The sequence below is a fragment of the Monodelphis domestica genome, chromosome 1, assembly GCF_027887165.1.
Source record: "Monodelphis domestica isolate mMonDom1 chromosome 1, mMonDom1.pri, whole genome shotgun sequence".
NCBI lineage: Eukaryota > Metazoa > Chordata > Mammalia > Didelphimorphia > Didelphidae > Monodelphis > Monodelphis domestica.
In genome coordinates this window covers 378,607,151-378,631,915 of record NC_077227.1, presented here as the reverse complement: position 1 = coordinate 378,631,915, position 24,765 = coordinate 378,607,151, and the positions used below count along the sequence as shown (strand labels likewise).

The following is a 24,765-nucleotide window of genomic DNA, read 5'->3' as shown; positions in this document are numbered from 1 at the left end:
TTTTTTTCTATTAAAAAAAAAAAAGGTGAATTGTGTGACTTGAAAAATCACCCCCAAATAATCATCAGTGGGAGAGGAATGTATTTTCAAGAGAATTTCATCCATGTTATGGGGAGTAACTGATGCTTGTGGGCATGCTGTTTTAACCTCCTCTGTTCTCCATTCCATGGAGAAGATTCCTTAGTGACTTATTTCCATCTAGCTGGATAGGAGTTGCTGGCCTGATGGTAGTGTGTTTTTGTGAACCAAAATGTCTGAGAAGAAGCTAAATTAAGCCATCAAATCAAGGAGCTGGGTACAAGGACACTTGCTCTCTAACCTCCTAGAATTTTAGAGTTGGAAGGAGCCTTCAAAGTTCATCTAGTTCAAATCAGGAAAGGGATAAGTATCTTAAGGTGTGTCATTAACTCTGAAATAGACTTCCCTCCAGGTGAACTCTCTGGGGACCAGGGACAAACTTGGGGTCTCCAGCTTTCAAGTTGACCAAACATGGCATGTTCAATTCCAAGTTGACATCTGGATTCCGTTGCTTGGAAGAGTGGAAAAATTGTAAAATGGCTATTTCAAGGGGAAGAGTTGAGTCTGGGGGGGGGATTATCAATGGAGAGTGAATAGCTGTAACACCAAGTTTCTTTTCATTGGACAATAAGGAATATCAGTTGAGTCAGAAATTCAGTGGGGAATCTTTCTTTTAAAAAGAGTTCTGGGATGGTTCTTTCTGGAAGACAAATGCTCATCCAAAAATGTATCTAGTTTTCAAATTCATTCTTGTGTATGGGGAATCATTTCATGCCAGAGGCAGTCTAGACTCATGATGAAAAAGGCTATCCACCATCATATAGGGAGCAGATGGAGTCTGAACGCAGGTTGAAATATACCATTCTTTCATTTTATGTCCTTCACGAATTTTTCTCTAGTAGAAGCAATATATGTCTTGTTTTATAACATGACAAACAGGTAAATATGTATTATATGATAACATTCATACAACCTATTTATATTACCTGCCTTCTTGAGGAAGGGGGAACAGTGGGAGGGATAGAGAGGACTGAAAAATGTCAGAAAACAAATATTAAAACTATAAGATAACTAATTGATGTGTAATTTGGAAAAATAAAGAAAAGACATTTTTAAAGGAAATGAGTCCTAGGAAACTTACCAAGGAGTTATCTTTCTCCAAGCTTAGGTATCACAGAAGATGGGCACATATGTCCCTGTTTTAGTTAGCCCTCTACTCTCCCAGAGGTTATGGATCCCTACCAGTGATGAAAGCTACAATGATGCAACAAAATGGCCTGAATCAGGAACATAACAATGAAATAGAAAACTCCACCTTGGCCTCATTGAGGTTCCTTTTTCATTCATTTATTTCTGACAGATATTTTTGTGTACTTACTATGGGCCAATGCTGAGGTCAGGGTCCAGCCCCACTCAGGACTCCAGGGTTCCCGACTGGTGGCAAAGGATCAGTCAAAATAAATAACAAAGGCCATGGAACTGCTTTTCGTCTCAGCTGCTCTGACATTTCCAGGCTTGGGATTTATTTTTATATTCATATTCTTGGCTTGCAGGTATACAAAATCAAAGAGAGATTATTGGAAAAGTGATACATTAACTTTTAGCAAATCACTTGATTAACATTCTATATTCTTGTATTGTGATTACAGACAGAATAAAGGTTGCACACAAGATAAATGATTTTGTCACAGGTGGCTTATTAGGGAGTTTGAGTTACTGATTTGTGTAATTGAGTCACTGAGGCATATTGAAGCTTAGTGTACCTGTACCGTACCTGTACGTATTGAATGGGCCTCTATGATTGATTTGTGTGCTGCCTTCATGAGAAAGTTTTGGGCTTGGCCTGTAGCTGAGGTTTTACTGGGAATTTTGTACCTAAGTAAAAGTTAACCCATGATAGTCTTTTTGGGATTGGGTTTGAGGGTCTGATCTTTTGGTGATGTTTTAGGGAATTAGGGTACAGGTGTTTTGCTCTTGCATTATTTCTTTTGAGACAAGGGGGAATAATAATCATGTCAATTCATAGATAAGGGGCATTGATGAAAGAAGTCATGCAAAAGGGATAGAGTGGGCAGTCATATCTTGCCAAGGACCACTCTGTGGTCTCCCCAGCTACCACGAGTGACTCTGTCAAGGTGTTGTGGACTGATGGCCCCCAGCAGGCCTAGTATTAGATCTAAAAATAGACCTAGTTTAAGGGTTCTTGCTTCACTTTAAGTATGGTTTGGGGACTTTTCATTGTTCAATCAAGAGTTTACAACTTTATCTTCCCCTAAAGTATGCCTAAGTGTGGGTGGAGTAATGTTAGAGTTCCCACCTTCCTCATCAAAGTCCCTTCATTGTTTTAAAATGGGTTTAGCTTAATCAAATCTTCTGAAGTTGAGTCTGAGAATTTTTAAGGTTCACAAGTCTAAGAAATTTTAAGATTCACACTCCCCCAACCCCCCCCCCCCTCACCTGCCCTATCAATCTGTACCCACAGAGGGAGTGATTAGGAATTAGTCATTGCTACTACCTGCTCTAGGCTCAGAGAGAAGTGGGGAAGAGGAAGAAAAAAACATTCTTGAAAGAAGAAAAAAATCTAAAAGAACTAGGCTTTAAAGGTTCCAGGTCTTTTTGAGATTCTGCTGGTTCTAGTGGTTACTGTCTTTTAAATCTTATTAGGTGGATAGAGATAAAATCACTGAGGCATTTTAAAAAAGTGCTGAGAAAGAAACAGAAGGAAAGCTAGAAAGAAGCACAGATGAGCAGGATAGCTTTGAAAATTACAGGTTGAATTTATTCTAAAGATTTACCATTTCAAGAACAAGAACAATTTTTCTGTCACACTGTATATAGAAATCTGTTTAATTTGGTTTGTTACGTTCAGAATAATTGTTTTAAACCTGAAGTATGTTATTTTCTTAAAAGCCTTCAGGGAGTCACACACGGGACTCTTCAGAAGTGAGTCAATTGAGTTTTGATGGAGAGAAGCCTCCAGAGTCATCAACTGCTGACCGAGTGATGCCCACAGAGCCCAAAGGCAACCTCAATAAGCCCAGTGACAAGATTTCGGATGGGGAAATCACTGCTATCAAGGAAGAGGGTGTCAGCTCCATTCAAACTATAGGCAGTTCAGAATTGCCTGGAAATGAACGTAACAGAGTTGAATCTGCAGACCCAGGGAAATACCGTTTCAGTGCCCCACCAGGATTCTTGGATGCCAAAGTTTCAACCATAGAGGAGAAACCTTTCTCTAATCATCAGAGCAATGGCCTGGACATTGCTACCAACACAAACAATAAGGGAAGTCGAAGCCGGCCCTCGAGCAGCATCCTGGAGAACTTAGTGGGTGAAAAAATTGCCAATGGGACTCTAGAGCCTCCTGTTCAAATTCCCCTTTGTAAATTCAAGAGAGACTCAGATTGTGGGAGCCTTTCTGCCTCTGAGAGCATGGATTACAATGTCTCACTCTCCACTGACTTGTCTCTGAACAGAGAAACAGGTTCATTGTCTCTGAAGGTAAGTTCTGAACTTTGATTGAGTCCTGCATGAGTCAGGCTAATCATACCAAGGGAAATGAATTTGGTTTGGGAAAGATGGTGATCTCTTGGTTTTGATCCAATTTAGTAGGCTTAGAAAATATATTCATTCAGGGGCAGCTGGGGCAGCTAGGTAGCATAGTGGAAAGAGTGACAGAGCTGGAGTCAGGAGGACCTGGGTTCAAATTTGGCCTCAGATACTTCCTACTTATGTGACCTTGGACAAGGCACTTAACCCCAGTTGCCTAACCTTTTCCACTTTTCTGGCTTAGAACTGATGCTGTCAGAAGGTAAAGGTTTAAACGTGTCTGTGTGTGTGTCTGTGTGTGTGTGTCTGTGTGTGTGTGTCTGTGTATATATTCTGATTTGAATTGGCCAACTAGTTTTTGGGATTTTTTTAACCTTTTGATTAAACTTGATTGAATTTTTTAAAAATAGTGATAGAGTGGACAAAGCATTAGATTTAGAGTCAAGAAGACTTGAATTTGTCTGCTGCTTCAGATAACCTATGGCTATGGGCAAGTCACTTAGTCTCCTTCACCCTCAGCCTTTGTCTTCTGTAAAAGTGCTATATTTGTTGTTATTTGTTACTCAGCCATTTCAGTTGTGTTCGACTCTTCGTGACCCCATTTAGGGTTTCCTAGGCAGATACAAGAGTGATTTTTAATATATTAGAAAGTGAGGAACCCTGGCTAGAAGATTCAGTGTCTCCATGTACTTGTACACACCAAATCTTTCTTCTTTCCTTTCATCCTAGACATTTGTTGTTTTGTAGGGAAAGAAAAGATAACTTCTATACCCAGATTATACTCTTCCTTGATGCCAACAAAGTTGAAGTAGATTAATGAGATTCTTCTAAATTAATGAGGTCCTATTTATTTCCTATGAGGAAATAAATCATGGACCAGAGATACCTAAAGATTGTTTGGTGCATATGTGTATGGGTTTGGGTGTGTTTGTTCTTAGACAACATCCTTCCTTTGTTCCATTTTGAAAGCTTTACTTAGTTTTGCACATTCCTGTTTTTGTTTCCTTTTTTTAAAAATTCAATATAGTAGTGTTTTATGTGGTGATAGAAAAAGGAGGAAGGGGCTCATTGTACAAAAGAGAAAACATTGGTTACAAGGAAAAAGGAAATTCCAGGGTCTTCCAGGGAAGAAGAGACTTAATGAAGAGGTAAATTTAAAAAGGACACAGAAAAAATGAAGTGGCCCCAAAGATAGAGGTGGATCAAAGGCTCATAGATTTTGTCTTGGAAGGGACCTTAATGTTTATTTAGTCCAGCATTACCAAACTCTGGGCCAGCTCTGCAGTCCTGGGAGCAAAACTCCCAAAGACAGTCAAACCAGTATTAAAATTGGGAAATGTTTAACAACAACAACAAAAACAATATAGTACAGATAATGTTAATTTGTTGTTTTCTAAATTAATATTCAGCTGTCGTTGATTCACATCTTTTTAAGTTTGGTAACCTTCCTTCCCTGTCATTGAAGCAGTCAACTAAACAGTTGCCTGTTGGGCTGCACCATTGTGTCAGGATGGAGGGAGGGGCACAGAGCCATCAGGCTACTCTCCCTCAATTGTTGAACCTGAAGTGACTTTCTCCTTTCTGGATGGTCAGAACATTGATTGGAGCAGCAAGTAGTTGACCTCATTTTCTTTCTCCATCACTTCCTATACTGACACTTATTTGATCTGGCTTTTAAGCTAGTGTTTAGTTCAGAAAAGTTTTTGAACCAGAAATACAGAAGTTAGGAGGCACTATATATTCAAATAGGCATCTATAAAAACTTGAAGGGGTTTCCTACCTCCTTTTCAAGGCATCTTCTGCACAGTGGTCAAAATAATCTTCTGAAAGCAAAGGACTAGCCCCATCACCCCATTCTTCAAGATTCTTCAGTGCTGAAACATACAATCCAAAGTTTGACATTTAAAGTTCATCACAATCTGGCTCTAGCTAATCTTCTTAGACTTACTTCCTAGACTTCCTTTCACACTTTCTATATATTTCAACCAAACTCATCCACTTGTTATTTCCAGAACTTGGCTTTCCATCTCTCACTTCTTTATGCTTTTGCATAAATGATCATCCCTGGGGACAACTAGGTAGCACAATGATAGAGCCCCAGGCCTGGAGTCAGGAGGACTTGGGTTCAAATTTGGCCTAAGTTACTTCCTAGTTGTATGACCCTGGGCAAATTATTTAGCCCCGTTTGCCTATTTTTTCTTTTATTAAAATAATTTTTTAAACCCTTACCCTCCACCTTAGAATCAATACTGTGTATTGGTTCTAAAGCAGAAGAGTGGTAAGGGCTGGGCAACAGGGGTTAAGTGACTTGCCCAGGGTCACACATCTAAGAAGTGTCTAAGGCCAGATTTGAACCTAGGCTAAACTCCTGTCTCTGGGCCTGGCTCTCAATCCACTGAGCCCCCCAGCTGCTTCCTGTCTGTTTTTTTTTTTTTAAGTGATCAGCCCTTCCTGGAATGCAATCCCTCCATTCTTTGGTCTCTATCTTCCTTCAAGGTTTAGCTCAATATGCCACCTTCCTTAATAGAACCCTCTTAATGTCTTTGAACATTGTCAGGTGGGTGCTACAACCATCATTAGACTGGACTGCCTTTTGTCTATTCTTGTCTCCTTAGCACTTAGTATAGTACCTGGCATAGCAGATGCTTAGTAAATGCTAGCTGACTGACAGGCAATATAAAAAATATTAAAAAAAAAATTAAGATCATAGATGGCAGTCAGTTGGGGGGCAGCTAGGTAGCACAGTGGATAGAGAGCCAGACCTGGAGTTGGGAGGACCTGGGTTCAAATGTGACCCCAGACACTTCCAACTGTATGACCCTGAATGCTGCAGGCTGGGGTCCAGCCCCACTTGTGACTCCAGGGGTTCTCAGTAGGTGGAGTGGATAGGCAAAATGAGAGACAGAAGGCAGCTCTGTGTATATGTTTCTGCCTGGGGCATGCTTTTCATGAAGTGGCTACTTCGCCGTGCCTAGGTTTATCCTTTATTTTTTATACCCATTTTTTGGGCACACATACATTATTCAGCATACATATTTGAGTAAAGATAATTGGAAAAGTGATATATTAATTTTTAACAAATTGTTTGATTAAAATTCTGAGATCATTCTCTACATTTATATGGTAACTATTGATTCTGACAGGAAACACAAAGGTTCTACACAAGGTAAATGATTTCGTCACAGGTGGCTTAGTTTTCTCATTAACCTGTGAGGAGCTTTGAACTTACAGACAATCAAGGAAAAACCTTTACCTTTAGTAAAGTAAAAATTACCTTTAGTAAAAATAGACAATCAATCAGAAATTCTAGAAACAATTCAACAATCATAGCAGTGAGGTTGAGAGATCAGAGAGGTACTGAGAACACAAATCAGATTTAATATTAGACTGATAATTTTTGAGGGTTTACTAGGGAGTTTCTCAAGGAGAGTTTTGGTAGGTAGAATCAAGTCATTGAGGCATAGTGGAGCTTGGTGTACCTGTACAAGCCTTTCCTTATGAATGACTTATGTACTGGCTTTAGGAGAATGAGTTTTTGTACAGGGGGAGAAAGGGATTCTGGGCTTGGCTTGTGGGTACAGCTTTTGCTGGGAATTATGTACCTAAGCAAAAGTTAACCCATGATAGTCTTTTGGGTTTAGTTTTGAGTCTGATCTTTTGGTGACATTTTGGGGAAATAGCATGCAAGCATTTTGCTCTTATATTACTCTTTCTGAGTCTAGGGAGAGGACAACAATCACATCAATTTCATTAGTAAGAGATGTTGGCAAGAGAAATCAGGCATAGGGGGCTGATTGGGCAAGTCCATCCTGCCAGAGTCACTCCATGACCTCTTGACTTCCATGAGTGACCTTGTCAAGACATTGTGGTCTGACGGCTCCCAGCACCTGAACAAGTCACTTCACTCTAATTGCCTAGCCATTACTGCTCTTCTGTTTTAGAACCTATTCTAAGAGAGTAAGTAAGGGTTTAAAAAAAGAAATCAATTGAGTAGCACTAGCTATGTACTCCAATTCCATACCCTAGGAATACAGATGGATTATAAGATACTGTTGGACCCTGCCTTAAGATGAAAACAATGGAACCATCACCAAACAGTGCTCCAATGCATCTGCAATCTCATTAATGTGGGTATTCCTTTCAGTGGTGTAGATCACAGCCCCATCATACCTGACTCATCCAAGTATTCTTTTTAGTTCACTTAAGTACATCCAACAGAGGGTCAGGATAGGAATAGAGTTTCCTTTCTTGACTTTGTCAGTATACTGGTGGAGCATGTGGGTTCACCATTGGTTATCCCTTGCTTTTGGTGGTAACCCACCAAATAACAGAAGGTAGTAGGTAACTAAGTATGGAATTATGTCCAGAGAAGTGACTCTGGACCCTAATTAGAGTTTACAATAGTCAAAAAAGAATACAAAGACAAGGTGGCCTGATTTTAAGAAAAGAAAGCAGGGATAACTAGGTGGCTCAATGGATTGACAGCTAGGCTCAGAGATGGGAGATCCTGGGTTCAAATGTGGCCTCAGACACTTCCTAGCCTTGTGACCCTGGGCAAGTCACTTAACCCCCATTGCTTAGTCCATATTGCTCTTCTGTCTTGGAACCAAAACACAGTATTGATTCTAAGATGGAAGATAAGGCTTAAAAAAAAAAGAAAAGAAAGACTACTTAACAAACTTCACAGAGGGGATATATTTTGTTAAACTATGTGTCCTTGTTCTGCCATTGTTTTTGGTTTGGAAAAGATGATTGGCATGTTCTTGGACCATGTGTGACTTAATCTGGATACTAAAGGAATGGAAGAATCAGTGAGCACTGATTGCTACTGAAACCGTTAAGAGACTGATCTGAGTAGAGCCTGAGCATCTCTGTTGGGTTGTTCTGGAGAAGGGGGTCAGGGTAGGACCAGATCATAGTGATTCTAGAAAGCCATGTAGAAATGTTGAAACTTTAGGTAGCAGGTGATAGAGCATCATTATATTCTTTTGAGCAGAAGGGTGAAAAGATGAAAGCATGTGCTATAAACCTGCCATTGGTTTGCAGGGTCGATAAGAATAAGGAGAGACTATAATTCAAAAGGCTGTTCTTTAATCCAGATGTTGACATGATGTAGTGGAAAGAGCACTGGACTTGGAATCTAAAGACTTGGATTTGAGTCTCACCTACTAGCTAAATGACCTTAGACAAGTCATTTCATTTCCTCTGAGTCTTCATTTCCTCATTTGTAAAGTGACACGTTTGGACTAAATAGTTTCCAGAACTAACATTTTGTCCTTTTGCTTACATTCTGAGGCAGCCTAGAGTAGAGGTCAGCATAGATGAAGATGGTGGCAATAAGAATGGAAAAGAAGAAAACAAGAGACTTTTCAAAAGCATAATCAGATAGGCGTGTTGCCAAAATAGACATAGACTAGAAGAAAGGAAATGGTCAGAAAAGGTTTTAAGCCTGGGTCATCAAAGCAAACTAGAAATATTTGTGGGGCACAGAACAATCTTTTGAAATTGACGTTAAGGAAGAGAATTATTCCCTTAAAAAATTATTCTTTGTGCCCGTGTCAGATGGCCGGAACAGGAGTCAGTTCAATTTAAGTCAAACGTGATAGTAGGGATGTAAGATATGGTTCTTTTATTTTTATTTGAATTTTTCAGTTTTACCTCTTCTCCTTCCTCTGGCCAGGAACCCAGGCTGCATAATAAAACCCTGAAGCGCACCCGGAAGTTTGTTGTGGATGGCGTAGAAGTGAGCGTCACCACCTCCAAGATCATCAGTGAGGATGAGAAGAAGGATGAAGAGATGAGATTTCTCAGGCAAGCAGACAATATTTTTTAAATGGGAGCAGCAGCCATGGAATGTACTTGGACTGTTTCTTCTTCAGAGAGAAAAATTCAGATGATGCTGGGGAAATTGGGGCTGCCTTCTAAAATGAAGTGCTTCTCAGATCAGACCAAAAAGAAGCAGCATCTGGGTAGAGTTTAGGGCATTGGATTTAGAGTTTAAAAGGCCTAGATTCAAAAACTGCATTGGATGCTTTCTGGCTCAGTGACCCAGACTGTTCTCTTAAACCCTCTGGGCCACAGTTTTTTAATTAATAAAATCAGGATAATTAATAATACTTATCTCACAGGGTTACTATGAACGATCAAGTGAAAGAAAGTATATAAAAGGGGGCAGGGGAACAATTAGATTGCACAGTAGGTAGAGCACTAGACCTGGAGTCAGGAAGACCTGGGTTCAAATATGACCTGAGACACTTCCCAGTTGTGTGACCCTGAGCAAGTCACTTGACCCCCATTGCCTAGCCCTTACCACTCTTCTGCCTTGGAACCAATGCACAGTATTGATTCTAAGATGGAAGGTAGGGATTTAAAAACAAACAATCAAACAACGAAGGCAGGCAGAAGTTAAGTGACTTTTCTAGGGCCATGCAGCTACTAAGGATCTGAGACCAGATTTGAATTCAGATCTTCTTGTCTGTAGCCCTGGTACTCTGTCTACTGTACTCCCTAGCTGCCAAAAAGTGCTTTGTAAACCTTAAAACACTATGTAAGTGTGAGCAGCTGTTATTATTATTAGCAATAATAACAACCATGGATTTGAGTAACATTCTAGACATAGAATGAGAAGCTTTGGCTTCAAACATGAGACATAAGATAGGAATCAAATAGAAGTCTGGGAGTTGAAGCTTAGGGTGCTAGAAGAATGCTAGAACCATTAGCAGAAATAGGGAAGTCAGGAGAAAATGGAATGGAGTTTGGAATGGAAAGGGGTTAAGTTCAGCCTTAGACATGGTGGATTTAAAAATCCAGTGGGGCATCCAGCTGGAGAGTTTCGTAGACCATAGGAAAAGTGGATTTGGCTACTGGGGGAGAGGAAGAGGAGGAGGAGCTGACATTTAAATGATGATGGAGGCTTGCAAAGCATTTCACATATGCATCTCCTTTGATTCTCTCCCAGACCCTGAGAGATAGCTACTATTAATATCATTCCCATTTTACAGATAAAGAAATTGATGCTCAGAGAGAGCAAATAGTTTGCCCATGGCTACACAGTTGATAAATATCAGTCAGAATTCAAACTCAGGCCTCTCCTGACTGCAGATCCCTTACTTTTTTCTGTTTTTTTAAAACCACCAAGGAGCTGGGAAAGAAATTGAGAAGTCTTACTGACAGTGATGCTATTTAGAGTTCAGGGAAGTGAACATGATCACTCAGAGGAGAAAAGAGAAGAGAGCCATGGCAAGAAGTTGGGGATGGGGGTGGGTGGTGGATGCTTCCAATGCATACGTTTAGTGGAGAGAAAGCAAGAAGGTGTCCTACAATTTAAATAAATCCAAGATACATTTCAAAGGCAAATAAAACTGCATATTGGAGTTCTCCATCAGCTCTAGGAATTTGGGAGTTAATTCTAGATAGCCGCCTGCTTCCCCATGAAGACCTCATGGCATCCTCCCAAGCCAAGTTGGATTTGGCTTTTTCCTGTAAAGCAGGTCACTCTGGATGTGCTCAGTCTCTGTGCTGGGAAGAGCACATCCTCAGGAGAACTTTTTAAAGCTCCATTTCTCCTGCGTCCCCTGTCGGGGTTACCTCCACCCAACAGTAGCTCAGGTTTCATAAGCTGAAATTCCAGCTCTCAGATGCCTTATTTAGTGAGGCTGCCCTCTGGCCCTGGCCCTGGGCTGGGCTCCTCTGTGTGAACAGAGAGGTTGTGTCTGCTCAGGTAATAGGGATGAAATTTCACTGAGGTGAAGAGGAGGGTGCTTGGTAATAAGGAGTCCTTTTTCTTTTCTTTCTTTTTTCTCCCTGCTTACTTGGGGTCTGTGAGGTTGGATTTCCCTTCAATTACATAGGGCATTCAGTGTATTGAGACAGAGACAGAGAGAGACAGAGATAGATATAAAGGCCCAGAGACACAGACAGAGAGCATGCTGGATTGAATGATCCTTTTGTTACAGCCCTTCCTTTGACAAGCAGTTCCCCTTCTGCTCCCGGAGAATTTTATTCATATTACTGGTGTGCACTGAAAGCATTTTCTGGTCTGTTTGTTTTTGTGAGGCAGCATGGTATAGTGAAGACCTGAGTTCAAATCCCAGTCCAGTTACTTATTAGCTGCGTGAACATCACTTAACTTTGAGGACCATGACTTTCCTCCTTTATGGATAATGATACTTCTCTGAACCTCTCTGGGGTTTTCTTGGTAAAGATACTGAAGTAGTTTGCCATTGTCTTCTCCAGTTCATTTGATAGATGAGGGAACTGAGGTAGAGTTAAGTGACTTGCCTAGGGTCACACAGCTAATATGTATCTGAAGCCAGATTTAACCCAGGTGACCTGACTCCAGGCCCAGCAGTCTATCTACTTCATCACCTAGCTGCTCAAAACATTATTTTTGCCTCTCCTGTCAGGTGTGCTTTCCAATGCCTGGACCCTGGATAGTAAGATGTTGCTATTGGTTTAAAGACATATATAGGGGGCAGCTAGGGGGCTCAGTGGATTGAGAGCCAGGCCTAGAGGTGGGAGGTCGTAGGTTCAAATCTGGCCTTAGACCCTTCCCAGCTGTGTGACCCTGGGTAAGTCACTTGACCCCCATTGCCTGGCCCTTACCACTCTTTAGCCTTAGAGCCAATGCACAGTATTGACTCCAAGATGGAAGGTAGGGATTAAAAAAAAAGAAAGACAGATATAAAAATACTTCTGGATTTCCCATCTCTGCTCTTTCAGATTCATTGCCTTTCATCTCCTCCTTCCAAAATGTCATGCCCAGCCCTCTGTAGCCAGTTAGGTTAGTAAAAATTATGTTGGCATCTTGTCTTTCTTACTTTTGGACCCTCACACCTTCCTACTCCTAGCAGAGAAGAAGCTTGGCAGCCAGAATCAGCTTGTAGGCTTGGTGAGTCCAGAAACTCTAGAACCTGTCATTGAAAGTCAGAGATCTGAGATGGGTTAAGTATGAGGTCTCTTCTCAGCCACAGGTTAGAAGGATAGTTGCTGGGTAAATCACAGAGCCATGGGATGTGGAAAAAGCCAGTTGGAATTTTCAGGTAGATCCTATTGCTTGGGTTAACCCAGTGAGACCAACAGAGGGCCTGTGAAGAGGGGAGATTCTGATTAGGTCTCAGAGATAGCTCATCAGGACTTGAGGATTAGAAAATTCTTCTCTTGAGGGAGTTAACCTTCATCTAATTCCATCTGGATTATTTAGTTACCTGGAAAGCAGACTCCTTTAACAAGATGCACAGAATCACAGAATGGAAAGGCTGAAAATGAGCTTGGAGAAATCCCTTCGACTTGAACCTCTTATTTTAATTTTCAAAGTAAAGAGACAGTCATTTTTTTGGAGTGTGAAAAGTGTCTACAGTGCCTGCCTTATGCTTGTCGTAGTGGATAGCATAGTAAGTACTTAATTAATGTTCTCTTTCTCCCTCCTTTTCTTCTCTCCCTTATTCCCTTTTTCTCTCCTTTTGCCTCTTTGCTCTATCCCTCCTCTCTTCTCTTCCTACCCTCCTTCTCTCCTGTTCTCTTCCCACTCCCTCTTTCTTTCCCTTCTTCCTTCATGTCTTCCCTTCCTTCCCCCTTTTCTCTTTCCTCTTTTCCTTCTCTTTTTTCTCTTGCTTCCTCTCCTTTCCTTCTGTCTCAACCCTTCAGGCGCCAAGAGCTCCGAGAACTGCGTCTGATCCAGAAGGAGGAGCACCGGAATCAGACCCAGCTGGCTAACAAACACGATCTGCAGCTGGAACAGATGCACAGGCGCTTTGAGCAAGAGATAAATGTGAGTGGAGAAAGGGCTTACTTGCATTCTCCTTCCTTAGGAATAACCCCGCTGAAGAATATAATAGGACAGGCCAGGGCATGAAAGCACCACGTCAGGGTCCTGGAAAACATCAAGCTTTGCAAAGTCTGAAAGAGAGAGAAGGAGGTGGCCACATTAGACCAAAGGTGATCATCTGCAGTGATCCCAGAGCTGTGAGGCATAGAAAATCTCTTCAAATATATTTTTATGCCAGTGTTTCTCCAGCATGTGTGCCACTATTCTTTGTCCCCTTCTCAGCTAATTCCTCTCTCCCTCCTTTCTTCTCTCTTTTCCTCTCCTCCTGTAATAAGGGATTATTTGAGTGATAAATGATCAGATCTGCCAATCTCCTCCCTTTTTCCTCCCTGGTTTTCCTCCCTCCTTGTCCCTCCTCCCTTCTTCCCTGCCTTCCAGTTGATCCCTCTGTTGATCTCTCTAAATCAACTCAGGGTGAGTTTTATGATATCTCAAATAAAATATGATTTCTCTTCATTAGGATTAAGTTAGGTGTTTATTGGGGAAGAAGGGAAAGATAAGGAAATGGAAGGAAAGAGGGTTTGGGGGTTTCCCTAAACCTTAGAGTAATTCCTAGGTTGGAGGATGGTGAAATATAGTTCAGATTGAGAAAATGAGTTAACAGTAGAATCTGGAAATGCAGTCACTGTAACACAGCAGAGAAATCGGAAAGCTGGACTTTGTCCTTCTTTCTTTCTGTTCCCAAACCAAGAGACCCCTTTCTGTCTCCAAGGCAAAAGAGACCCTTCTTTCTTTCTGTCTCTAAGGCAAGGAGAGCCAAGATTTCAGTTTGTTCTGATCCTTCTCAACAGTCTTTTCTGGTCCCCATTCTAATTAGAATGTTCTCCTTGAGTGACAGCTCTGGAGGCTGCTTTTCCAGCCTTTTCTGCAGACTTCTTTTTCTCTCCTCCACACCCCTTCACTCTCTTCTATGCTTTCTCCCCTTCTCTCAATTCTCTTCTCTCTCTGTCCCCTGTTCCTCCCTTCCCCTTTCTCTCTCCCTTCCTTCCTCTCTCACCCATGTATATATGAGTGGCATACACATATTTAGTGAATAACTGGGAAATTGAGAACTAATATATTGAGAACTAATGACTTATTTGATAATAGTAAGACTTTCCTCAGGGATATTTGCACTAGGATGGGAAACTCTTGGCAAAAGCTTTCTAGATTGAACAGATCATGCAAGTATAGATTTAGAACTGGAGGCTGACAATGTAATTTTCCAAATAAAAGAAAAGAAGCCCAGAGAAGCCATACAGGTGTAGTAAATAAGAAGCAGAGGTGGGGTTTGCACCGCAGGCCTGTGACTCCAGATAGAAGGCTCTTTCCCCCACACCATTTAACTTCTTGATAGGCAAAAATTGAGTTGATAATCTACTCCCTGTTCAAATCCAGAGGCTTGTTTAGAAAGACCCCTCCTTCTCAGTCTTAGTTCCTACCCCAAGCCCCAGTACCTGGTGCAGATTGTTCCTCCCAGAGATACTTAACCCTTCTTTATGGGCTTCAACTTTGTATGAGGAAGTAAATAAATGAAACCTGTGTTTGCCATCCTGGAAACATTGTTGACTCTCAGGCCTTGCCCTTTCCTGCTGAAAATACTGAAGTCAATGCCAGTCCTCCTCTTTCACCTTCTGGGGCTGATCAGAGGACAGAAGCCAGGAGGGAGGCCAGGAAAGCTGGGACCTGACCTTCTTGTCCTATTAGTGTTTCCCAGAGCAAGGACCAAGACTGGAAACCGGCTCTCAGTCATCATAGTGGTCAAAATGATGTGGGAGAGCTTTGACGTAAAACTCTGGATCTGGCTAGGTCCCCTTGTCAGGAATGACAGACTCCAAAAGTTAGCTTAAAAATAAAAAGAGATTTATTAATTCAAGTTAATAATTCAATGTAAGTTGAATAATTAAGTCAGATGTCTGAGAGGTAAGAGTCAGTAGGATACTAGAGGCTTTTTATACCCCTTGATAACAGGGTCTGCATGACTGGGATGATTTCTTGGGTTGGGGTGGGGATAAAGGATGTCTGGTTTTGTGTCTGGAGGGCACAAGGGGATGATCTGTGGAGTTCCAGGGATGATTAAATGAGGTACCACCCAACACTTAAGATGGTGGAACCTGGAGGTACATATTTATGTTAACTGAGGATCTAGGGCAGCTTGGCAAAGACATGGCACAGGTGCAGAGCTGGCACTTGGGGAGCTGCTCCATTCCCCTTCTTCCCAGCACCACCAGAGAACATTTGTTCATGCCCCACTCCTCTGTCCAGCCTCCCAAAACAAGTACTTTCTCCTTCAACTCTCTTCCTTATTCAGGGGCTCATAGACAGCTTGAATTTTCCCTTTGGGCACTCAAACTCTGGAAAAGATTTCCTCAGGAGGATCTAGGCCCTAGATTCTAGGGGAAAGTCCAAGGGGGATATTTCTCTCAGGGATCAGAAAGGAATTTCCTATGTCCTTTTTGACCTGGAACACTTCTGGAGTTTGGGGTGTCCAGAGGGAAACCCCGGGTCCCATGCCAAGAAGAGTCTGGTAAACTTTGGAATTGCCTTTGTCTCCCTCTGCCTAGTCCAAGAAGAAATTCTATGATACTGAGCTGGAAAACCTGGAACGGCAGCAGAAGCAGCAGGTTGAAAAGATGGAGCAGGACCATGCCTTCCGCCGTAGGGAGGAGGCAAAGAGAATCCGGGCAGAGCAGGACCGGGAGTATACCAAGTTTCAGGAGCAGCTCAAGATGAAGAAGAAAGAGGTAGGTTCAGGCCTCCCAGGTACACATGACGGTCTTCAGATTCATGACCTACCTGCTCTCTCCACCTGATGACATTAGACATTCCTCAAGATGCAATCTGAACAGAGAAGGGGACTGTCCTTTGGGTTTTGAATGTTTGTGGGGTTTGAGGTTTAAAGGGGGTGTTCTGGGGAATGGGTTTTGAAGGGTGAAAGGTTCTTAAATCTTAAGCTGTGTGGATAAGATGGGAAGTAATTATTGGTCCGGAAGGGACACATTTGTAGATAGAGCCTGGAGTCAGGGAGATGAGTTAAAATTCAACCTCATGTATATCCTAGCTATGTGATCTTCAGCATCACTTAACCTCTGTTTGCCTCAATTTCCTCAACTATAAAAATGGGGATAACAATAGCATCTACCTCTCAGGGCTGTGGTAAGGATCAAGTGAACCAATATTTGTAGAAAGCATGTAGCACAGTGTCTGGTACATTATTAGTACTCTTATTTTTGCTTATTCACATCCTTTTTTCTTCCCTTCCCTTTAATTCTGTGACATACTGGCCATTAGTTATATTGCTGGGAAGAAGAAAAATAGGTCAGGGTTGTAGAGGCTGTATGATACTGTGTAAAGACCTTTGGATTTGGAGTTAAGAGGACCTGCATTCAAATCCCACCTCTGTGGCATAAGTAAGTCTTATTGGGGTATATGGGGTGCTCAGGGAGCAGTAATATCTCTGGTATGGAGGGCTTGTCGTGCCCTTTTAGGGCAGCTCTCCAGCCTCTGACCCCCACCTGACACCCAGCTCTCACTTGTGGCTCCCAGTAGCTGCTAGCATGCGGCAGCGGCCACACCCCAGGCAACGGCTTCGACAGGCCGGCTAAACCTTGTGAGGGTAGCCATCGTCGTGGACCCGTGGTGAACTAGGGCTTTGCTCACTCAGCATGTGAAGACTGCTTTGACAGAACAGGTGGAAGAAACCAACAAGAAGGTTCAACGGCTGAGAGGGCGACGCAGCAAAGCACTGTGGAGTGCTTAGGGCGTGTTGGAGCACAAAAGACAACACGGCCATCCAATGTAGCTGAGGAAGTCTCCAGGAGTAACGACATTTCGTGCCACTGGACCCAGGCTTCCAACGCCGAGAGAGTGGGGCTGTCTCTGTGCATCGACTTTTCCACTTAAATCTTCACGCACAAGTGTCTTTGTGCACAAAAACGCAGAACGACAATCGTCATCCTTGGTTACTGAGAGACTACTACCATACTACCATTACTTCTCTGGGCCTCCATTTCCTCATTTGTAAAATGAAGGGAGTTGGACTAAATGACTACTTAAAATCCCTCCCGGCTTTTGCTCTGTAGTTCTTATGAATGCCAGATGATTGTATTACAGATCTCAATCATGTCCACTTTCCAAAATTTCTATTGTAAAGGATAATTTTATAGTTGTGACTCAAAAATCTAAATTAATTGGTCACCAGGGAAAATCCCAAATAATAAAATATCCTAGTCAGTTGGAAATTATGGTGATTTTAATTAATATAGAGAAAAGGAATTTAAGGAGAAGGAGGGAAGAGGATATAGGATTTCTCCCACCTGGCCTGTGCCAGGGGGAGTTTTAAAATCTCCGCCTCTAGGTCTCTGAAGAAGATGAGAGACTTGGAAAGTAAATGAGTAATCTCAGCCAGAAACTCACCACTAAACTGGACAAATAGCTTGTAGCCACTCTAAGATGCTGAAAGGCCAGCAAGCTACTCTCCACTGCCAATCAGGGAAAGAGAGTGTCTTCATTGTTACAATCAGGATATAGCTAAATCAAATCTTCTAAAGTACAGTCTGAGTTGGATGGAGTAGTTTTAAAGTTCACAACCCCCCCCCCTACCCCCTGTTGAACATTGGGAGACTAGTCTCCCCATTGATCATTTAACTTAATCATCTTGTAGTCCTAAAGCACTTCTAACTATGGGTGTAATTTCCTCTTAGAAATTGATTATTGTAAAAATAGTTAGATAAAAGAGGGAAATAGAAGAAAGATAGCAAAACAAATGTTTGCTGGGCACATTTGACAAAAACAAATTAGGGGACAGTCCCCTTTGACATAAAAGTGTACATTTACAATAAATGTTCAATCAAACTTCAGTTCAATCAACCACACCCAAAGTTCATTCTTGATTTTCCTGATGTAGTGTAGGTTTTCTGGCATCTTTATGCAAAAGTTCGTTCTCTGGATTTAGGAGTTATCAAGATCTTTTCTCGAACAGAATTCAAAATCTTGGATTTTTATTAAAATACAATCCCCCCTGAAGTGGGTGTTAAAAAACATCCAGTTCAGTTCAGGATGCAATGTTGAGTTATGGGGGTGTATGAGACAATTATCAAAAAAAAGAGAAAAACAAAGAAAAAAATTAAGGAAAGGAAAAAATGGAAAGAAAAAAGAAAAAAAATTCAAAATAGACCCTTATTTGGGTTTAATAACTTTCTATCCGGCCCTTGTATAGGTCAAATTTAAAATAGTTTCTATCCCACAAGTCTGTAGGACAGAATGTAGTAATATTTCACTTACCCATTTGTAGCCAAGACTAGAGGAAGTTGCCATACTATAAGAAGAAAAGGAACTAGAATTTTATTTTAATAGGGAAGTGTCATTCCGTGGTCTGATTTTTAGTCATTCTCAGGGATATAGGGAGCCAGGATGATAGTCAAACTTTGGTACTTGTCTGAGTACTTCACAACGAGTGTAGATACAAGGAAGTCCTATGACTTAACATATGTCAAGTGTCACAACCTTGAGTTTCACACTAGTTTTTCCTGTGTGCTCTTTTTGGCACTATTCAGGTTAAGTTTGTGCTCCTTGTTTTTATCCTGTTTCCTAGAATCAGACACAAACATTAATCACAATCCCATAACATTTATCAATAAATGGCAGGTTCCCACAGTTTAAAGATTTTGGGTATGCATTGATATTAAAGCAAGTATATATATATGTACATATATGTATATATAACTTATATTACTGCAGAAAAAATTATATTAATTGTATGTACCTTTTAGTACAAGAAATGAGAAGAAAGGGAACAAATCAAATATTTTAATCAAAATAAAAGAAAAGCAATAATAAAAACAAGGGGGGGGATCATGAATTCAATGTGTTCTCAAAAAACATTATCCACTTGTCTATGGATTATTATCTGCAATGCATGTGATAGGATACAGTCAATCAGTCTTAACAGAAGATGCTCTCTTCACATGTGAGCAATGAATCCCAGAGTTCTTCTCTCCAATCTTTGATGTTGGAGTAGAAAAATATTTGGAATGACCCTTCCACAAAGGTTGAGTTACTCCGGTATGCTTGAAATTCTTAATATACACTTTATCTCCTGGGTTCAGGTCATGAAGAGAAAAGTCTAGTGGTCCATCTTGTACTTTTCAGATCCGGATTCATGAAGTTCACACAAGTTTGTGCTGTAATTCCTATATATAGGAAGCAATAGTAGTATCTCCTCCTAATAGTTATGTATATGCAGGGGAGAGAGGTTTAGCTTATATAGGTGGATGTCCAAAAAGCATCTTAAATGGTGAGATGTGTAGCCTCCTTTAGGCCTTCTTCTAAGAAAAAATAGGGTCAGAGGGAGAATTTCAGGCCATTTTAAATGTGTCTCAGTGCATAATTTGCCAATCATAATTTTAAGTTCTTTGTTCATTCTTTCTACTTGGCCTGAGCTCTGGGGATGATATGGAACATGGAATTTGGGAGTTATCCCCAAGCAAGAATATACCTGATTTAGGACAGAATCAGTAAAATGACTTCCTCTATCTAAATCAATACGTGCTCTGTGGATGCTCAAAAGTGTAAGCTAGAGGATGCCCACCAAGGCTTTGCCACGAAAGGTGTGTTGGCTATATGTTTGGCAGGTAGAGCAGGCTGTACACACTTTAGAGGCTATAGTATTTATACCATGGGCTATCCATACTCTCTTAACAGAGTCCACCATGCCCTGGGTGCCAAAGTGACCATTTTTATGAGTAGATTGGCAAATTTGGTGATAGAAACCTCTAGGGAGCAGGGGTTTTCCTTCAAATGACACCCATACTCCATTAATCTGTTTTGCTTTGAATTTTTGTTTCCATTTTTCCACTTCCTTTTCATTATAGGAAAGTGATAAATTTAAGTCATCAGTCGTTGTTAATGTTAAAATTAATTCAGGCCCTTCTATGGCTGCTAGCTTTGTAGTGGCATCTACTCGATCATTTCCCATAGAGACAAGGTCAGTGCCACCTGTATGGGTAGAGCAATGAACTACATCTAGGGCTTCGGGAAGCTGAAGAGCAGAAAGAACTTCGTTAATAATTTCCGTATTAGCTATAGATTTTCCAGCTGAGGTTAAAAATCCTCTCTGGAGCCATAGCATCCTGACTGAGTGACAAATGCCAAAGGCATATCTAGAATGTGTATAACTTGTTGCCTTTTTACCCTTGGCAATTAATTATACAGGCATATTTCAGAGCTATGAGTTCTGCCCCTTGAGCACTAATATTAGAGGGCAGTGAATCTGCCACGGGCAAAGTCCTTCCAAGTGAAAGCAAAGATATGCTTGGAGTTCTCATGTATGGGAATAGAAAAGAAGGCTGGAAAACACAGAATGTCTCTTTATAACATGGTTGTTCACAGCCCTCAGATCCTGTACGAATCTATACAGGTGCTTGTCATCAGGCCCTCTTTTTGGTTTTTTAATGGGCAGGATAGGCATGTTGCATTCAGATTTACAAGGGATTTATTATTTGCAAAGGATTATTATTCCCTGTTCAATTAATGAGTTTATTACAGGGGTAATACCCTCAATTGCCGCTTTTGAGAGGGGATACTACTGATAAATGGAAGGAGGTGGGCTAGATTTAGTTTTTATCTGGAATTCCAAAAGATGTGGCCCAAAGAGACTCCGGTATATTTGTAGGTATTACAAAAGTAGGAGGCTCTTTTGCCTCCTGGCTCTCTGAGAGAAGTACAGGGAGTAATTTTAAAGATTCCTCAGGTACTTCCAATGATAAGGAGCCATCTGGGGTGCAAATTATTGTGGCTTGTAATTTGCATAGTAAATCCCTCCCCAGCAAGTCTGTGGGGGATCCAGGCATTAAAAGAAAAAACTGTTCAACAGTTAGGGGTGCCACACATACCATGCGAGGAGAATGTTTTGGGACCTTTAAAGTTTTTCCTGATATACCTACTACATTTATTTTTTTTAATTTATTATTATTATTATTATTTTATAAAACCCTTACCTTCCATCTTGGAGTCAATACTGTGTATTGGCTCCAAGGTAGAAGAGTGGTAAGGGCTAGGCAATGGGGGTCAAGTGACTTGCCCAGGGTCACACAGCTAGGAAGTGGCTGAGGCCAGATTTGAACCTAAGACCTCCTGTCTTTAGGCCTGGCTCTCAAGCCACTGAGCTACCCAGCTGCCCCCTACCTACTACATTTAGAGAGCCAATAGAGTCACATTTTGCATTTGGTTTACTTACCAAAACTGACCTAGATGCCCCAGTGTCCAAAAGACAATCATAGTATGAATTTCCCACCTTTAAAGTGACATGTGGTTACTTACTATGCAATATGGGGTAAGGGGCATGAATAGGGATTACTGGCGTTAAAATATCAGGGTCTGGAAAATCAAAGGTTTCACTCTTTGATGCCAATGATATGACCTGGCCCCCCTCCATACCCCTCCCTTCACACCTTCAAAAAGGTGCTTGGGCAGTTTTCTGGGATCCCCCACACTGATGCGGATTTTCACCCAGAGTATATAGGGTGAGAGAGCTTCATTTTTTATATATTCTTGTTGGACATTGTGTTGGGTATTATAATTTTCCTCATCTGGAGCACTGTCATTATTTTGATTGGCATTACAGGTCCTATAGTCATTTTAGTTATTTCTATCAGTTCTAAAGTTGTGATTTCTATGATCATTATCATAGTCATTTCTATAGTTATTATTTCTAAAGCTGTTATTATTCCTTTTTTCCCGTAGCCAGCTCCTACAGACCATCTTTGCATGGCCTCTCTTCCCACAGAAAAGGCATGTCAATAATTTATATGTGGATTCCTGCAAAGGGGCTATGGTCTCTCCCTTATTTTTCAATTGTCCCTTGAACATTTCAATTTCTTTCTTTAAATCTTCCACTGAAGTATTATGTTCCTCAGGTCTTTTTACATGACCCTTATAAGTTTGTCCAAAAAGTGGGAGGGGGTTTCATCAATTTCTTGTTGGGTTCTTTCAAATTTTGACCATCTTTCAGATCTATCAGAGCAAGCTCACATGGCTGTCAATAATGCTTCTCTGACCTGGTTTAGTTTCGTGTGATCTAGTTCAACATTGGGGTTCCAATGTGGATCTTCAGTTGGCCAATAATTTGCTCCTCTACCTCACTTCAGATTAGCCAGAGAGATGACATTATTTTTCTCTCTCTTTTTCAGAAATTTTTCTAATTAATTTTCAACATCCATCCAAGTGGGGTCAAAAGTTCTGACTATGTTCTCCAATCTTTTTATAATTAATATTGGTTCTTCCTCAAATGATGGAAGATCTTCCTTGAATTTATTTAAATCTTCAGGGTTAAAAGTGTATGGTGTCTTATAGTTATCAAGTTCCCATCTTTATTAAAAGTGGGTACTTCCCTTAAAGGAAATAACCTATCTGAATTATTTGGCACTCCTCTTTCTGTTTCTAGGCTTCTTGCTCCATTCTCAGTGGGGTAGGGGTGATAAAGGGAAGCATTGGGTACACTGAGGGGGAGGGTTTGTTGTTGTCCCATAGTGCCAGTAGGATCAGAGGTAGGAAGGGCATGGGAATTGAATTGGGCAAGGTGGGAAGGAGGGGCAAAGGAAGAAGGGTCAGTAGCTTGGGGAAAGGATGCAGACGTGTGTGAACTTAGATGTGAACTTAGGGTGGAGGGATTGAGGTGTGGTCAGTATGGGTGTGGGGAGGAATGGGTTAAATAGTAGTAAGTTGGGTGTGGGAGGGGCACATTTGTGAACTAGAGCCATATAGTCCAGAACAGGGTGGGACAGACATTCTGATAATGAGGAAGTATGGAGAGATAAGTCACTCCTATTCTGGGATATTATTGAGTCCCTTTTAATCTTTTTCGTCAAAACTATGACCTCCCCCAAACTTTCCTCTATAAACTCAATCTGAGTATTTAGATCTGTATTTTGTTGAATATTAGAAGGAACAATTGGTTGGTTTGGCTGGGAAATATATTTTCCAAGGAGATACAATATTACAGATACAACAATTAAAATCCCAAGGGGGAGTAGTATGTTGATTAGACTTTGCCATAAGTTCCATGGGATGAGCCATTTCAGAGAGACATGGAATAATATATTTACAATTTTGGTCATGGAGCTGATTAGCCAGTTGTTAAGTAAGTTGTGAACTGGCTGTAACCACATATTTCTAAAGTAAACATGTGGGGAGCAGGACAAGGCCAAAACTTTCTCCAGGTTTCAGAGCTGAACAGTTTCCCCAGTCTTGCCACTTTTGGTTAAAAAAAAAAAGAAAGAAAAACAACTGTATTCTATCTAATTTAAGGAGAGAAGGGGAAAAAAATCCAAATTTCCTTACCTCTACAGCTGATCAAAATAAGTTATTAAAAGCTGAACTTAGGAATAGTCACAATAAAGAAAAAGTTTAGGAAAGTTAAGAAGATTGAGGGTATTTCATCACAACCGACGTGGTCAGCCAAAACTGTAAAGGATAATTTTATAGTTGTGACTTAAAAATCTAAATTAATTGGTTGCCAGGGAAAATCCCAAATAATAAAATATCCTAGTCAGTTGGAAATTATGGTGATTTTAATTAATATAGAGAAAAGGAATTTAAGGAGAAGGAGGGAAGAGGATATAGGATTTCTCCTGCCGGGTCTGTGCCAAGTGGAGTTTTAAAATCTTCACCTCTAGGTCTCTGAAGAAGATGAGAGACTTCTAAGGGGATAAAGTTGGAAAATAAATGAGGAAACTCAGCCAGAAACTCACCACCAAACTGGACAAATAACTTGTAGCCACGCTAAGATGCCGAAAGTCCAGCATGCTGCTCTCATCTAACTCTTCACCGCCAATCAGGGAAAAAGTGTGTCTTAATTGTTACAAAGTTCACACTATCCTAAAGAATGTATGGGCAACAGGGATGCATCCAAGATAGCAGTTGATTCATTCTGTTAAAGCAAATTCTTCTCAAACTTTTTTCCTTACTGGTGATAATCTGGGGAATCCCTCTGACTATCCCATGTTCCACAAGACCCCAGCTCCTTCACAAGTAGGTAGGTGGAACATACTGGAGGGGTTACCCAGTATGGACACTCCTTCAAAAGCAAAGAAAGTCAACAAGTATAATAATATATACAACTCCTTCATGGTGCCTTCTTTCAGATTTTAGAGCAGGGATTCTTAATCCAAGGTCCATAGACTGCTTGGATAGATTTCACAGGGTCTGGAAATCTGAGTGGGAAAAACAAATTACATCTCTATTTTTACTAGCCTCTAGCTTAAATTGAGCATTTTCTTCCATGATAAATGTAGGCAGCAAAATAGTATTTGGAAAAAAGACCACAGTCTTTCCTAGAGCGCCAAAGAGGTCTATGACATTAAAAGTTAAGAACTCATGTTTTAGGAAATTTCTGT

General features: G+C 40.9%; 1 protein-coding gene across 3 annotated transcripts in view; it reads left to right on the top strand.

Annotated features, from left to right (window-relative positions):
* The window catches only part of LOC100026499 (serine/threonine-protein kinase 10), a 148,745-nt gene that overhangs the window by 93,775 nt on the left and 30,205 nt on the right, over positions 1–24,765 (top strand). For all 3 annotated transcript variants that reach the window (XM_056811575.1, XM_056811576.1, XM_056811577.1), the window contains 4 exons: positions 2,929–3,519; positions 9,248–9,378; positions 13,213–13,336; positions 15,937–16,116. In XM_056811575.1, coding sequence (XP_056667553.1) covers positions 2,929–3,519; positions 9,248–9,378; positions 13,213–13,336; positions 15,937–16,116 — 1,026 coding nt within the window. The remainder of the gene's footprint in view (positions 1–2,928; positions 3,520–9,247; positions 9,379–13,212; positions 13,337–15,936; positions 16,117–24,765) is intronic.